Source organism: Dysidea avara, chromosome 4 (assembly GCF_963678975.1).
Source record: "Dysidea avara chromosome 4, odDysAvar1.4, whole genome shotgun sequence".
Taxonomy (NCBI): Eukaryota; Metazoa; Porifera; class Demospongiae; order Dictyoceratida; family Dysideidae; genus Dysidea; species Dysidea avara.
The window spans coordinates 11,365,914-11,383,504 of NC_089275.1; the positions used below are offsets into that span (position 1 = coordinate 11,365,914).

Sequence of the window (17,591 nt, forward strand, 5' to 3'; positions counted from 1 at the left end):
GTGTTCTAAGCAGAATTTTTTGGTAAAAGATGAGTTTGCTTGTTAAATTGCATTCAGTTAGGGTTTAATTTGATGAAATACATGTCTAAGAAATTACATGTGGAAGCTGTGTAGCTACTGTACATTCCTTTAAGCTATGGATGTGTAGTTTTAGTTGGAAATGAAGGAAGGAAATTTATTAGACCCATAAGAACATAATATAGTAGTCAAGAAGAAGTGATTGTGCACGTTCTCTACCCCAGATCTGCCCTGCAAAATTACCTACCCTCTACCCTGCAAAATTACATAGCTACTGTAGGTACAATCATTAGCTTTACCATAGAGTTAATTTTAGGTTCCATGTGCTATGGAACATTGGTGAACATTAAACGGCTAGTGCAGACTGTGTCTTCCAATCTCCACATAGTTTTGCGACAGACTTGAGGAAGCTCCACTTGCTAGTTTTCACATCATGAACTGATCAAGTCACAGTGGATATAATATGCTTGCTTCACAATTGAGTAAATTCAGTCAGTTGAAAATTTATGAAGTTTTAGTTTGGAAAGTTTGGAAATATTTGCCAATTTTAACCAAACTTATGCGATACTGTATAACACTACACTGTACAAGGTACTTAATGTACATAGTAAACTAGAAATGTCTATGCATGTACGTACATACATAGGCCACAGGGAATGCTATGGTACAAATTACATGTACAGAAGCCAAACACAGCATACAGATATATATTGTCCCACACACAATAGCAAACTATTGTGTCATAAGATAAACCATATCAAATTTTAGGAAGTCCTACATCTGGTATGTAAGTAAATTAGTACAACCAACAGCCACATAATTGACCAGTCTGCATAACTTCACTGATAAAAGGACCCAAAAGCAATATTTCTGTATATGTTAGCTTAAATTACTAACTAGATCTCATGTAATTTTATCTTCATTGTATATAGCTCTTCAAGTAAGCAGTCCAGCGAATGACACTCAAGAAAAACTTGTTTTGATATCAGACACACGTATAATATTACCTTGGTAAGTTTTCAACATTGTAACTATGTTACTACAACACCATTTAATTAAGACAATCGTATTAGTGTGGGCACAAATTGAAGCATTCCGATAAATTACAGGGTGCAATCATAGCTAATATTCCAGTCTTTTCAAACCCATAGAATACTCATTAAGTTACTTTTAATACTTTTTGTGGCTATAGTTCAATTAGATCATTACAATGCTGGTAATGATTACAATAACATATTAACTAACATGATCACCATTACCATACATACTTGTGGTATAATATATTCAAGAAGTTGACATGTGTACATATTGGCATGGACTAAATTTATGAATATGTGTCTTGCAGTATGAATCACAAAAATTGCATGGAAGTTCCCTTTTTGTGGATCTGGTCACGTTAAACATTCATTGGATAATAAATTGAAGCCCACATTATGCAGCTAACATTAAAATAAAAGTATTTATCAATATTACATTATTGATTATGGTCAGTCAATGAGTCAAGGTGGTGCAGCATATTTTCCCCTTCATCAGTTGTGCTATGTAAACACAATCAAGTAAGAAATAATTATTATGTTTACATTTATGGCTCTATAGCAGTATTGTTAACTGGAAACGTTTAACACACTTACACTTGTTCCTTACCTATACAGCTTCACACTATTTAATTTAGTATACACACAAGGCGTGACTTAAGAAATTGTGTGGCAACAGTATGACGATATTAAATTTATAAAGCCATGAATACATCAAACAATTTGAAGTACTTGAGTTTATATGGCAATGTACTTAAGTGTAATGAGTCAGTGTATACAATCTGATGATGGAATGAAATATTTGAGTCAGTGGCTCACACACATTCTTTGGGAAGCCAGGGAGGGAAGCTACAAAAAACTATACTATTATAATAATTATGTCATTGGTATGTTGTCATCGTTGAAAGTCATCATTGCCTTGACTTAGACTTGCAATTGTGCTATAGGACTATTAAAATCCCACACCTACAATACAGTAGTTATCCAATGTTATTATTGATTGATAAGCAGTTTACATTGGAGACAATATAATTGTGTATAAAAGCACTACAGTTTGTACACATGAAAAGATGTAATTAGCTTGCATGAAGTTACAAAAATTCTTAATAATTAATTGAAGTGAGTAATGGTTCACCATTAAACTCTTCACAATCTATGTAAGGTATAGCTCCTATGAACAGTAAACGATTAAGTGTAGTACCAACAACATCATTGACAGCTGTCAGAGTAGTGTATTCACTCAGAAATTTGTATGCCTTACAGAATCGGACTCTGCCTCTGGATAAGTAAGTTCTTAACATGTTTCTAATTTCTGTATTAGTTATATGTGGGCATTTCTCCAGTAGTAGGGCAACAGCTCCAGCTACTATTGGGGAACTCTGAGAAGTTCCTGTTTGAGACCTCTGACATGTGTATGAGCTACATTTATCTCCTGTCGAGTTGTAGCAGGAGCTGTTAGGGATACATATGCCACTGCTGAGGATGCCGTAGCCAGGAGCAAACACATCCACACATGATCCCAAGTTAAACTTTAAACTTTTACCTTCAAATTCACCCATCAATGCATTATCATTCATGTCAGTAGCAGCTACATTGATAACACCATTGTAACCTGCTGGATAAACTTTACAGGAGTCGTAATTTAGTTCCCTGAAGTCATCACGATTCCCATTTCCAGCAGAAGCTGTGACTACCACACCATCAGCTATTAATTCTTTCACTAACTTCCTAACACTATACATTATGTTAGTTCCAGCAAGAGACATATTAATAATTGCTCGGGTTCCATTTCTGCTTTTCCTATGTTCACATACACACATTAGTCCATCAAGAAGAGTAGCTTCAGAAGAGAGACCGCTGCAATTTGCTATTCTAACAGAAAACAAAGTCACACTAGTGGCTAGTCCAGTACCATTTCCACCAACAAGACCAGCTACATGAGTTCCATGACCATTGCAGTCTTCCCCTTCATGTGTTTCATTGTCTATCTTGTCAATTGGATCACAGCCTGGATAGTGAGCTCTACCATTGAATACACTGTGATTATAGTGAATACCAGTGTCCAGTACATATACATCAACTGATTTCCCAGTGTATTGGCTAGCAGTATATTTCTGATCCAGTGGCAATTCCTTTTGGTCTACTCTATCCAAGTGCCACCCTGGCTTGGCAGACACAAGAGAATCAATCTCAGATACAGATATAACATATTCATTTTCCTTTACTTCCAAAACCAATTTGTGATGTACAACCTGCACATATTATTACAAATAATATTAGCAAATACACTGTATGTGGTGAGCACTGGAGCATGTTTTTGTCATGAGTGTTAAATTTCTATTGCTGATGAGTGAATGCCAGTGTTTATTGAATACAGTAAAGATTATGACATCAAATAACTGCATGTGTGTTTATTGGTGACACAATATAACTACTATATTCTCACCCATTTTAAAGCTCTTTCTGACAGTCTTGCTGTTAAGCATTTGACGTTAGGATATTCTGCAATTATCTTTGCTTCAAACTTTTCCCTTCTATTGGACCTCCTATTTAGCTGTTTAACAAAGTGATGTAGTTGTGCATCAGTTGCACTATCCTCAAAGTGGATGATGTAAGTTCCTGGGTTACGTAACTTTTCATCAGCAGATCTTTTAACTCTTGCAACACCAAAAACACCTTGGAATATGACACAGCCAAAGATCAGTGCAAGAATTAGGCATTGACAATATCTCATTGTTGAACTGCAAGGAATCTATATTAGATGCAGCTACTTCTTAACTCTATACAGCTAAACTGCTACTAGTTCATACCTTCAGATCAACAGAGTATCGCTGACTATTTGTAGTCGAGGCAGTTAACCAGCAATGATGTTATCAGAAATCCCTCCAATGTGTTTGAAATATATATACGTACTGCACTTCAACAAGCCTATTTATGGTGAAGTTACTGCATGGCTTCCAGGAAGATGCGGTTTCCTGAGAAGCTAACTGAATTTATGTGTACACCAAAGTAATGTACGTACATTAATAAAGTGATCAGCACCTGAACCCCAGCCAGGATATTGGTATATAGGTGTGTCTGCAACCAATTATCTGTACAAGGGAAGGAAGATTGTTCAAACAGATGTTTTAGAATCTTTCACATTTTATAGCTATATGTAAACTAATGATGAAATTGATGACAAGAACAAATGCTTGACTACAAATGTTTGCAAGACAAATGAAATACTTAACTTAGGTGGTGACCGCTTTATAAGTGTGCAGTACCAGTGTTAGAGCTCAGTGTCCATAAGCAAGATAAAACTGACCAACTATTTGTACGTAGTTCTTGATAGACAATCATATTAACAAAGATCTGGGACACATGGCACAACAGTGCTTCGAGATTACCTGGTAACTGCAAATAAGATTATAAATCATTGCTATAAATAGTGCTGCGTTTAGAAACATGCTACATTTGGTTGGATATGGTTTATATGGTTGGATATATAGTGACAGCACGTTTAAAGATGTTATTAAAAAACATGACGTAGAAGTATAAATAAACTTTGATGTGGAAACAATGTAGCTTACATAATTTGCTAAATGAAAATGCTTCGCAAATGCTTACTAGAATAAACACAAATAAAAACCTTGAAGTAGTACATGCAGTTAATGTTTTTGTGACATTCACCAGCATACAATTAAATGTTTGTTAGAAATCTATCACAATAAATTATAGCCACTCAGTGTGACACTGTTACGTTATATGTATAACTACAACTGTAGCCTTTATGTAGTTGGTCATGCATGGTACATACCAGACTCTCTACTGTGTTTGCTGCCATAGCAACTAGCATGAAGAAATTCTACAGCTGTGTCTTATCTATAGCTGTTGATGGAATAGCAGAGCAACATGTTGATCTCCACTGGTATGATCCAGTTGAGTGGCACCTGTCAAACACCATTAGTCCCTTACCACACAAACTTATTATCATAAGAATGTATCAAAATATATAACACTTACTTCTGGATCTGAAATATTTGTAGTACACTGTACATATGGCAAAATGCATAGTATTATACGGATACATGCAAGCAAATTATTTTGCTTGCATAACTTGTGTTTTCTTGAAATTTTAAGAAGCCACCGGCTTGCTTGCGGGCACACAGTACTAATGTACATGAATTCTGTGTAAATGTTAGAAACATACAGTATACACATAAGCACTACTCAGGTCAGAACGTAATTAATAGATTTGTTTATATCCAAATGTGTATGAGATTGAAACCTGCCCTACATGTAGAGATACATCATTTAAGCCTCTTTTTGTCAGGTAACATACAGTACCTGCACCTTTTACATTAATATTGATTGAATTATGTCCTTTGTTTTGGCTACATATGTACGTATATACATATTTTAGGCTACTGTACATGCACAGTGTGTAAGTGTGTCACTTATTAAATAATTAATGTGACCTTAGTTATCAGCAAATAAAAATACAATGTATGATTGTCAAGCAGGTTGTATAGGTCTCCTGGTACAAGGGCTCTTTCCTTATAAAACTGATTTTGTCCTTATTTTTGTTATCGAATCTCTAGGAGTGGACAGAAAATAATGTATTACCTTACAGCTAAAGTTCTGGTATTACTAACGATTATCTAACTGATGAAAAAATGAAACCATCAGTACTATACATGCATTTTCACTACTAAAACGTATGGAAAAGATATACAGCTAAAATTTGGTAACAGTGCTTCAGGTGTTTTTGAACCCAATTTGGAAACCAAGCACACCTTCCAGGTGGTTATTATTAGTCGGGTGTTTATAAGCAAAAAAACAAACACGGAATAAATGTAATTAAAATGACTGGCTTAAGATTGATTAAAACAACAAAAACCAACCAAGAAATGTCAGACAATTGTCACGTTTACAAAATTTTACATTTTTAAATGTGGGGTATATGCATGCTGCAGCAAAAAGTGCATAATTTTATTTTAATTGCTTTGGTTCAGTAAGCAGTGCTTGAATGACAAATTATACTGCCAGGTTTTGTTTGGAGGAGGAGATATTGTTGCTTTCTTTGTGTGTGTGTGTGTGTGTGTGTGTGTGTGTGTGTGTGTGTGTGTGTGTGTGTGTGTGTGTGTGTGTGTGTGTGTGTGTGTGTGTGTGTGTGCATGTCCTTACAATGCAGAAGACATGAGTTGTCTTACTATGTGCACGTGGATGTATGGCAAGCACTATGCATATTGCATAACCATAGTCATGTCTTCATACACTCCACTCTCTCACCCTCCAAGGTCAATTTACATTAGCTTATTTGGAACATGTAATGAAAAATATGACAGGGACAGAGTACAAACTACAAAGGCTTGCTATCATGAATCGTGAATCATTATGTACACAACCCACAAGTCCAAATGCTATTAATTTATCAAAAGATTTACAAAATTTATTTTGAAATATTAAATAATAATCATGCAGACATGGCAAAAGTATTGCTAAAATGTTATAGGTACACAACTCACAAGTAAAAATGCCTGTGGCATACACAATCAATAACTTTATCAATTGCAAGACTTTTTTGGATTATACAAAGAACACATGATAGGGAGAGGGTACAAGTGGTCACTAAAAAGGAAGCAGGATAGACCTGTGATTGACCGCAGAAAAGAATGTCACTTGCAAATATTTTGTAAAACAGCAAGATTTTCTAACTCCCATGGGCAAGCAAAACAGTATGAACTCACGACTAGCATGCAAAGCAATAAAAATTTGCATGAATCATTTTTGTGGAGCTTGTATTTTTTCAGAAATATTTTATCATACAGTATGATAGTAACTGTATAGTAGGGACCACAAAGGAGTAGGCGTGGCCCACGAAATAATATCACCCAAAACACAGCCTTAATTTCCCTGATGACGATGAGGCAGTATTGGTTAGGTAAAACTAAGCCCAAACAAGCTTTCAGATCGACACGAAACTCTTTCAACAAGTTGCTACGGAATTTAAAATAATTTATTTAATGGAATTTTCTAGTGACTGACTGGCTGACTGACTGATGCCTTCAGACAAGCGTAACTCGATAACTGCTAAAGCTACGGGCTTGATTTTTTCACTGTTCGACATCGCTTCGGCCCGACAGGTGCCTTTTAGTATACTACAGTATGTACAATGCATTCTTCATGGACTTACATACCAGTGTCCTCCTTCGTGTCCCATTCATCTTTGCTGACAGCGAAAAGTGTCGATTTGGCGATAGCACGTGATGGCTTCCCTTCGTAACAGAAATCGTCCGTATTTGTCATAATGGCTAGTTTGATATATAGCAGAGGTGCTTTTCGAACAGTTCTTGATTCGAAATGCTGCGTAACGGGTTGAACAAAGCTGACAATGAAGCGTAATGGATACTTCACTTTTCAGATGATAATTGGGGCGAGCGGTGCCATTTTAGATGTGGTATACGTGGGTTCACCAGTCATAATAATTATTTACAAAAAGTTAACAAACAAGTACACAGAAAAATTTGGAATTTTCAACTAGAGTAGGGACCATAGCACATCGATTACATGTACTGAAACAAGTTGGAGTAGTGCACGATATTAAATCACAGTAAAACAATAAGAAGTGTTATATCCCTACTGTGCATTTCCATCATGGTATCATGAGCACAGTAGGGATATAACACTTATTGTTTTACTGTGATTTAATATCGTGCACTACTCCAACTTGTTTCAGTACTTTTTATTGATGTGCTATGGTCCCTACTCTAGTTGGAAATTCCAAATTTTTCTGTGTACTTGTTACAAAAGTACTAATGTCAAGACTTGTGATTGAATGCATCTCAGTTATGTATGTTTTGTATAATTATGTATTGTGTTTCTATGTATGTACGTATCCTTCAGAGGGGCTGTTTGAAATATATGATGGGTACTTACTACAAGTACACAAAAAAAATAGAATTTTCAACTATAGTAGGGACCATAGCACATCGATAAAAAGTACTGAAACAAGCTGGGGTAGTGCATGATATTAAATCACAATAAAACAATAAGAAGTGTTATATCCCTACTGTGCTCATGATACCATAATGGAAATGCACAGTAGGGATATAACACTTCTTATTGTTTTACTGTGATTTAATATCATGCACTACTCCAGCTTGTTTCAGTACTTTTCATCAATGTACTACTGTATGGTCCCTACTCTAGTTGAAAATTCCAATCTTTTTGTGTACTTGTTTGTTAACGTTTTTTTTGTAAAATAATAATTATGACTGGTGAACCCATGCATACCACATCAAAAGAAAGAAGTGGTGCTGTGTGCCCCAGCTATATCACAATTATCTTCTGAAAAGTGAAGTATCCATTACGCTTTGTTGTCAGCTATGTTAAACCGGTTACACTGCCCTATGAGTTAAGAACTGTTAAAAAAGCACCGCTGCAATCCACGTATACTCATCAAAAGAAAAAAAGGTGTTGCACACCCCAGTTGTATCAATTATTGTCTGAAAAGTGAAGTATCCATTATGTTTCATTGTCAGCTATGTTCAACCTGTTACACAGCAGTATGATTCAAGAACTGTTCGAAAAGCACCTCTACAATTAAAGCAGTCACTATGAAAAATATGGATGGTTTCCGTTATGAAGGGAAGCCATTACATGCTACCGCCAAATTGACACTTTTCGCTGTCAGCAAAGATGAATGGGACACAAAGGAGGACACTGGTAAGTCCATGCAGTGTGCATACTGTGGCATGCCAAAAGGCACCTCTCGGGCCGAAGTGACATCGAACAGTGAAAAAATCAAGTCCATAGTCTTAGCTGTTATTGAGTTATGCTTGTTTGAAGGAATCAGTCAGTTACTCAGTCATGATCAGTCAGTTACTAGAAATAATTCTGTAGCAACTTGTTGAAAGAATTTCAGGTCGATCTGAAGGTTTGTTTGGGCTTAGTTTTACTTAAGCAATACTGCCTCATCATCGTCAAGGAAAAGTGAGGCTGGTGACACTTTTGTGGTCCCTACTATACAGTACTACCATACTGTATGATACACACTTTAGGGCTGAGCGATACTACCGTTTTAGCAATATATCGCGATATTTTGAAAGTATCGATATCGCAATATTTTGTTATTAACTATCGTGATACCATGACTGTACATTACTGTCATTAAAAATCCATTTGTTATGCAGTACTAGGCTAAGAATCCTTGGAAATGATAAAGTCCACCCATCTGGTTTCCCCTGCAGAGAGGTGTGAACACCATAACAACCTCAAAGCATGTGTTACAATAACTGTTACTGTAAACAAGGATGATAGTGGCTAGTTTGCTATCACCTATAAGGACTTCCTGCAAGAATGCTGAGCAATATGCTATGTAGCACCAGCTATGATTGACTTATTTGTAAGTATCGTGAACTATTCAGTATCGTGAATAGTGGCTTTAGTATCGATCGTGATACTAAAATGGCAGTATCGCTCAGCCCTAACACATATGCGTCCTCTGTACTATACACATAATTGTGCATTTTGATGAGACTTCAATATTTATAACAAAAAATCCTAGTTGTCCATTATTTTGAAAGTCTATATAGTTATTATTAGACGTTACCATTAATGTATTATTGGCCAATACAATTCTGTGTCAACCCAAATTCCTTGTATACATTACCTTGACCCATGGAATACTTGGACACACACAGGACTCTAGCTGGATACTGATGTTTGGCCCTTCTGGAAAGGAATCCTCAGAAATCCTGGGATACTGTGATATGTAAATAGGAATATCCCAAGATACTCAATAACAAGTACCTCTTGGAAAAGTATCTGGATAATCTCATATGCACAGGCAGGATGATCAGTGACAAGGGACTACCTTTAAAAAGCATCCTTGGAATTCTGACATAATGGGAAGTAATTTGAGAAAGTGTAAACATGGTGGGTTTTTGCTCAGCCTGTTACATTTGATATGGCTGTTTAGCACAAAAGATGACACTGGAAAAGTTCAGAAGACATTTTTGACTAATGAATCTATATGTATGAATGAAAAATAGTATGCTTGTCGTAGAATAATCCACTTTGCTGTTTAAGTGTTCTTACATAACTATACTGTACATAGGTTGCTACGCAAAGTTGCAATCTGAACATTTTGTTTACCATCATCACTCTTTTGGATTACATACTGAAAATAAGGCAGGGACAAAGTACAATGGCCCACTAATATAGACATAAGTTAGACGTCTGAGACTTGTTATGAATTGTGTGCACATAAGCCAAAATGCCAATAACAAGACTTATTTGGATTAAGCAGACAACACATGATAGGGGCAGGGTACAAGCATTCGCCAAAAAGCAAGCAGGTTAGACCTGTGATTGGCATATATACCTCTACATACCTCTCTGAGGCTTATTTGGAATATGAAAAGAAGATAATGATAAGGACGGGGTACAAGTGGTCACCAAAATGGGACTTGTTATTGATTACAGCAGACCTGTTGTCAATATCAAACATTAAAACACTTAAACATTTTTTTACAGTCCAGATAACGTTGTTTAGCACAGAAGAAAATGATGGACAGAGCAAAAATTCTGTCACAGCATACTGGTTAGTACATGTTGTACTTCAGCATATGTAGAACAAAAACCTATTCATAAAAAAACCTGCTAACTGTTCATAAGCATGCTTCTCACACATAAGATAAACTGTTAAATAAATCTCAAAAATATATTTTAAGTGAAACTGGACATATATCAATAATCAACAGTTAGTAGGTTTTAATTACTTCATTAGCCCGTACACTATACTACTTCTTTGTGTAGTGACTACAGCAGTATAAGCAGAAGCAATACCAGTACTTAACATGATATACGTGGGTGGCTTAGTTTTCCCTTTTTTCTTCTTCCTACATTCAGCAAAAGTGTTAACAAAGAATAACTGCAGTGTACTGTGCTTATTAGTCGTGAGATATATATGATGTCAATTCTATACGGTGTTTATCATTACGGGACACATTCACTTAAATTTTTAGTAACCATTACGAAGTCCACTACATAGATTCTAATCCCATCTTTTTACAGTCGCCAAATACATTAACTGCAGATTGACATATTCACGTCTACAAAACCTGTAAACTATCATGTGGGTGTATTGTTAAGCACATGAAGATCATGTGCATAGTTAAATTTATTGCTATATAGATCTATATGTGTCCATAAGAAATTGGTTGCTAACTAAGTACAATGGTTATAAGTAGATCAGGAAGTCTGGGTCCCCTTCAAATGAAGTAATACAACATGAATTTTTTTTAAAATTTGGCAGGCTTCATGGCAACTGTTTTACACCTGCAGTTATAGCATTTCCTACATAAAATTGTATTATGGTACCATAGTAACTATATACACACAATAGAGATATGTAGCATAAAATGGTCACAACTGTAAAACTAGTGAAGTACTAGGAATGCTTCCATAGTTGTGTGAGGGTGTATTTTCACAACTGAATAATTACTCAAGTCACCACTAATTAGACATACATATATTGTATACAATACGAGAAGTGCCTTGCAATCAGTAACAGTCACTACAGAAAGTAGATGATTTCCATTACAAATGTAGGGTACACTGGCTACTGTGAATCGATGTCTTGTGTTGTCAGTGAGTAGAAATGGGACACAGAGGAGGACAAAGATGAGTCCATGATGTGTACATTGTATTACTGCGGTATGCCAAAGACACCTGTAGGGCTGAAGCGACGTCTACTAGTGAAAAAAATCAAGCCCATAGCCTTAGCCATATTAAGCTATGTATGGCTGAGGGCATCACGCAGGCAGTTAGTTAGTCAGTAGAAAATTGTGTTAGATAATTATTTTACAAAAAAAAAATCTGTACCAACTTATCAGAAGTGTGTTTGGCCACTCTGAAGATACTTTTGTGCTTGATTCTACCTAATCGATACTGCCAAGGTGCCATGAAGGTATGTATTGTGAGGATGGTTTTAGGGTGATATTTTTTTATGTGAGAAAGTGCAAACCTCCATGATCACTAATATCAGTGCTGCCATAATGTTTAATGAAATTTAATTTGAACAACTGTAAATACTGAGAACAGTCAATGATTGATATAATGTGTGGTAACATAACGTAAGGTTACAAACAGATGTTCCTATAGTCAATAATTCAGCAGTTAAATCACCTTGATTTAAGAACCGGTGTGTGTGCATGTATGGATGTGTGCGTGCGTGTGTGTGCGTATGCGTGATAAGCAGCTCTCAAAGACTTAACAATGAAATAACCTGTGTAAAATACAAGCCATTTCATGCATAGGCTATACCATGTAGAAAACTCAAATCAAAAAGCATGAATTGAGAGTTTGTATTGAACATTAAATACAAAAAAAACCAAATTTGAAATTGAAATGATAGAATAGACTGTAGCAACACAAAAGCACTGAAACAATGAAAATTATACCAAACAGAGTCCATAACATCACTTAATTAACTACAATACCTACTTTAGTAATATATGGTAGCTAACAATAGATCACTTAAAATTTAATTGTTAAATTACAGTTCTTATGGATTCCAGGCTCAAGTATGGTAGTATAAAGCAAATTCCTGTATATTTGCAAGCCCTACCTTAAGAAACGTAGTTTCTTTTCTTGCACAAGTAGAGTTAATGCATTTCACTATTTCTATGTATGCATGGGTTACCATATGAAAATGACTCATATCTATAAAACTGTCAAATATACATTTATGTTTAATAGGCTTGTACCATCATAGAAACAATTGTGTGACCCTGTAATTATTTTGTTTGGAGACATGATATCCTTCTCTGAGGAATACAATACATGAAAACAAGTGAAGTTTAAAACTATACCTTACTGTGTGTATGTACTTATGGAACAATCATACCTTAAGGTCTAGTTTAAAGATACTTGAGCAAGGATGTCATCTGGCAGTTTGGTGAAAGGATTGCAAAATTTTTCCTCCTATAAAAACAGATAACAGGAAAATGCTTTCAATATGGATAAATAAACATTTACGTGCCTTCTGTTGCTCGTCATTTCTCTGGTGTCTTCAACGTTTAATTCTTAACACTATCAACATGAAACAGAAAGCATGTAAATTCCAAGGTAATGATTATTACATGACATTCACACCTAATCTTAATTGTAGTACACTAAATGTAGTCTAAATGACAGACTGAAGCATACACCCCTCTCTGTACTTGGTACAAAACACAATTTAAAAAAAAATTAAGTACATGTTGAATCCTTGTGATGTTTGAAGCGGTAATTGGACAAAATTATTGTATGTAGAATTACATAGATGTATACAAATACTGCAATTAAAATACACATACTGAAACATCTTTGTGCCATGACTATGCATATTCTACTAAATAAGTCGCAATTCGGCACTTGATGCTACTTTACCATCTACAACTTAGAATACTGCAGCTTATAAAGCAACATGCAGGGCACGTCTTTTATTAGATTTACTTATTTTGGTATATATATAGTGAAGTGTAGTCACAGATACACGCTTTGCGAGATGTTGCTTTTTCTGTTCTTCTATCAACACCTGTTTCTTGGTATCCATTAGAGAGAAATGTTCAGGAGGCTCATCATCTTCTGATGACTCTACTAGTTGTTGTTCTGCTGGTAACTCAGTTCTTGTACTAGTCTTAAGGTCAACAAATTCTTCTTTAATGTGTTCATTAATATCAGCCTCACTCAAATGTTTCTTAAGATGGCCCTTCTTTGATTTACCGTTTCTACTAACAGCATGCGATCCAGAAACTAGTTGTGCCTCTTGTGACTTTTGACCCAATGTCTGTTTGTCTTTTGAATCCCATTTCTGCAATGAATTTACCAATGTGTTGACAGTAATAACACCATTAATACTGCAAGCATTAGCCCATTGGATCACAAGAGTCACAACTCAAAATGGTACTAACATGCAGAAAACATTTTCAAATCTACAAGTACAGAATGCATTGCGTACCACAAATCGACAGGAATGAGCAACACAAGCAGACATGTTTCAGTATATATGTATAGGTAAGTCCCCAATCAACCCAACAGGTTTCACTGTTCAGTATCTACAGATAGTATACAACCTACGTGATTTCATTGCCTAAGTATATTAAAGTACACTTTAATTAAACAAGACATTCTCTCATAGGCGGGATCACTTTTATTTCAGTCTCTTTCAACAAGATTCACTACACCAAAATTAGATTTCCAAATTTAATATTAATTATGGTTTCCAACTAAACAAGTACTATATACATAAGTTAAAAGCTGCCGTTTACCTTAAGATTAAGCAACAATTGAGTATAGTATCAGCATTATATACTGTGAACACAAGTTTAGCTGATTTTTATAAACACCATGCACTAATAAAAAGGGAAATAAATTTTATGATCTGTCGTCATGCAATTATACTGTCATCTACTACTGCAGTTACACATACAGTAATACTATGAAATCATTAAGACAAAAATCAGTTCATGAAATCAAAACTAAGAACAACACATAAGAAGGTAGAGTAAAGCATTTGTATAGTCTGACCTATTGCATAACACAACATAACCACTGTATATGCAGACAGAAATGGGAACATACTGTATAGTGGGAAATTTTGGCTGAGGAAAACTTCGGTGATTTGCTACAAATTCGCCAAAGTTTTAACCCATCAATTATTCGTAGCACCTGAGATTAACATCTTTATAGCTATAGATCGAGCCAAAGTTTATTTCACTAAATGCAATTTAGCTTGCTATTCGCCAAAGTTTCTCTCTATATGGTACATCATGAGTACCACAATGTCTATTACCTCACATTCTGCAGTCACAAATACAATGTGGCTGCAGTAGTTGTATTAGTAGATGATGCATGATGTTTTTACTCTTATTTCACTATGTCTTATGTAAGATACAGTAACTATGATTAGTTTTGACAAGGTGGCTTTTTTATGAAGGTCTTCTTGCACACTTGTGCAGTACTGTAATAAATTACTGCAATAACATAGCTATTATAAATTTTACTAGTAGTGCACAAAATTAGGCTTGTGTTCCCAATGTACATGTGCATGTGTGTGTGTGTGTGTTTAGCTGGCTAGCATCACTGAGTCTATTGTTGATTTACTCATGCTGTATAGATTGAGATGGTTAGAACACATTGCCCAAATACCTGACCCAAGAAGCCGTTGTTTGGTTGACTTCCTCAGAAGTGTTCTGCTGATGGTGCTAAACTGTGTAGACAGGCCAAGGTCTGTCAGGATCTGATGAAATGTGGAGTAGGCAAGCCATTTTGGTAAGCCATTTTGGTATAAAGAAACCCGAGATCATACCAAATGGGGATCAATTTTAAGCAGGGCTTGATCAATGCATGATGGTACCTCCTTTATTTGTACCACCTGCCATTGGTCATTTCGAAGGAAACAAGGCAATGCAAGAGACAAATGAGCCACTGCCTGTCCTCACTGTTGACAAGAAATGAAGAAACTGAGTGACTACTAGCATGACCCATTGCATAACACAACATAACTACTGTTGACAGACAAAGGCAAACATACCATAACCACAGCATAAACAAGCACCAGCTAAACTTCTTTATTGTTCTAGAATGGAGTGCAATTATTCACAACAGATAACAACATTAAGTACCCTTACATACTAAGAGCAAGGTTCAGCTAATCAAATGTATGTAAGTATTAAGTCCAAAGTTCAGTTAAAGGTGTATATAGTATTGATAGAATTAGCAGTCAGTTATGTATTGAAGCCTAAAACATCAGCAGTCTCTGTGTACACAACATTCTCTAGGCCAGACATTTAAAATTATTTACACCAGCCAGTTGGGTTTGTACACATTGCTACCAGCTGGATAAAATCAGATATATAGTCAGTCTATTGCTTGTAATATTAAATAGTATCTAGGATAGGCTGTTACAACTAGCAACCAAATTGACCAATCATAAAATCTTCATGCCAAAAGTACATGTTGTCATGGCAAATCTTGTCAAATTAACATAATCATGTACTCTGGGATATGTGTAAAGACAAGACATGTACAACTTTATAAGCATAAGATAAGCTGATGAAGATGTTGTCTTATGCCCATTGCTATGCAACACTAATAATTTATAGAACGCATGAACCAGACAGTACTAGTGTTGGGACTATGTCACATTGCAGCTTTATTGGTTGTTTCATAGACAAGAATATTGGGTTGGCAGGTCAATACAAAAAAAACAAACAGGAATTAGCAGAAAAGATAACAAAATACAAAGATTGCAAGTCTAGGAAAAGGATTCCTCTCATAGATGTGTGTTTATAACATTATTAACAACCCCTACAAAATTTTGTGAGATTTATTGCTACACTTTAAACTTCTAAAATAGCAGGATTACAGCAAATTGTCACTGATGATTTATCTCATTCATCACCACAATGAAAAGTTCAACTGCACCTTATGCACAATACAGTAAAACCTGTCTGATTAAGTTACTGTATAACAAGGTAACTTGTCATTGTAAACATCTCCAAATGTGTAATTTGTGTACAATGTGACCAGCCACCTAAAGGTGATTGGCTTCACTGTAATACAAAACCATACATCATATAAGTAGTTGGATGGCATACAGTAGCTAGTGAGTGTTACTAAAATGTGAATAACACTCTATGTATTTTCTGCTATATATTACAGGGTTCTTCACAGAATAAAACCAAACTTCTTAAATGAGTGATATAAATAAAAGTTTTGTATACTTATAGCAAAAACGAGAGCAGAAAGTCGAAAGATCTAAGAAGCACATGGACAGATGTGAGATTACTTGTTATAAAATATCTACTCATCAGAGAAGGCACCAAGATTATTTGTGGCATTACACCTTCAGTCAGTGAGTTAATATATTTAGTGGTATTATTTTAGCAGTCAAACAATGACAATATCATACAAAATTTGATGCAACCGAGAGATCCCACTGCACTTTGAGATAGTTTGTGCAAATAATTTTTTTGTCTGATAGTTTAATTGGCTTTTCTGATGGCATCACAAACATGATCTCGTAATTGATTTACCAAAAATGGCGAGATTCTTTCTCAGCGTCTTGTGTGAAGTGATGCATTGCACCGCAATAACATGAAGTACCAGAAGCCAGATATGATTTGTCGGAGAATTTTGACACTTGATTTGTTTCATGTATTGCTCCCCAATACATCAATGCTTGTGAGCCATCCGATACATAAAACTGGGTGCCACTGAAACCTAGCAACAACATAATGAAGTAAGGCTCAACTTTCTGTACAAACATACTTACAACTCTGTGCCGGGCCACTTCACATACCACAACTCCCCCATCTGTTAATATGCTCAAAAATTTAATAAAAGTGTTGTTTTTTTCTGTTCTTAAATGTCTAGAACAATGCATTAAGTACATATATACTTGTGCATACAAATGCCACTCAAACCATTAAAACACCTTCATAGCATACTGGCAACAAACTGACCAGTTGATGTGGCCACAACTAAAATAGCTCAACAGCAGAG

General features: G+C 35.5%; 2 protein-coding genes across 11 annotated transcripts in view; both read right to left on the reverse strand.

Moving 5' to 3' along the window:
- Nucleotides 1–2,024: 2,024 nt before the first annotated feature.
- Nucleotides 2,025–17,591, reverse strand: part of LOC136253228 (extracellular serine proteinase-like) — a 31,551-nt gene continuing 15,984 nt past the window's right edge. The window contains exons 2-6 of one of the 10 annotated variants that reach the window (XM_066045856.1): nt 4,852–4,984; nt 4,075–4,144; nt 3,863–4,027; nt 3,499–3,804; nt 2,025–3,304 (exon numbers count right to left, since the gene is read on the reverse strand). In XM_066045856.1, coding sequence (XP_065901928.1) covers nt 2,156–3,304; nt 3,499–3,786 — 1,437 coding nt within the window. In that variant the 5' untranslated portion in view covers nt 3,787–3,804; nt 3,863–4,027; nt 4,075–4,144; nt 4,852–4,984 and the 3' untranslated portion in view covers nt 2,025–2,155. The other 9 variants (XM_066045857.1, XM_066045854.1, XM_066045855.1 and 6 more) reach the window with 9 other exon arrangements.
- Nucleotides 13,141–15,610, reverse strand: LOC136253229 (uncharacterized). Its single transcript, XM_066045858.1, has 2 exons — nt 14,044–15,610; nt 13,141–13,896 (listed from the first exon to the last, which is right to left on the reverse strand). The coding sequence occupies exons 1-2, from the start codon at nt 14,077–14,079 to the stop codon at nt 13,498–13,500; spliced, it is 435 nt and encodes a 144-aa protein (XP_065901930.1). The 5' UTR covers nt 14,080–15,610; the 3' UTR covers nt 13,141–13,497.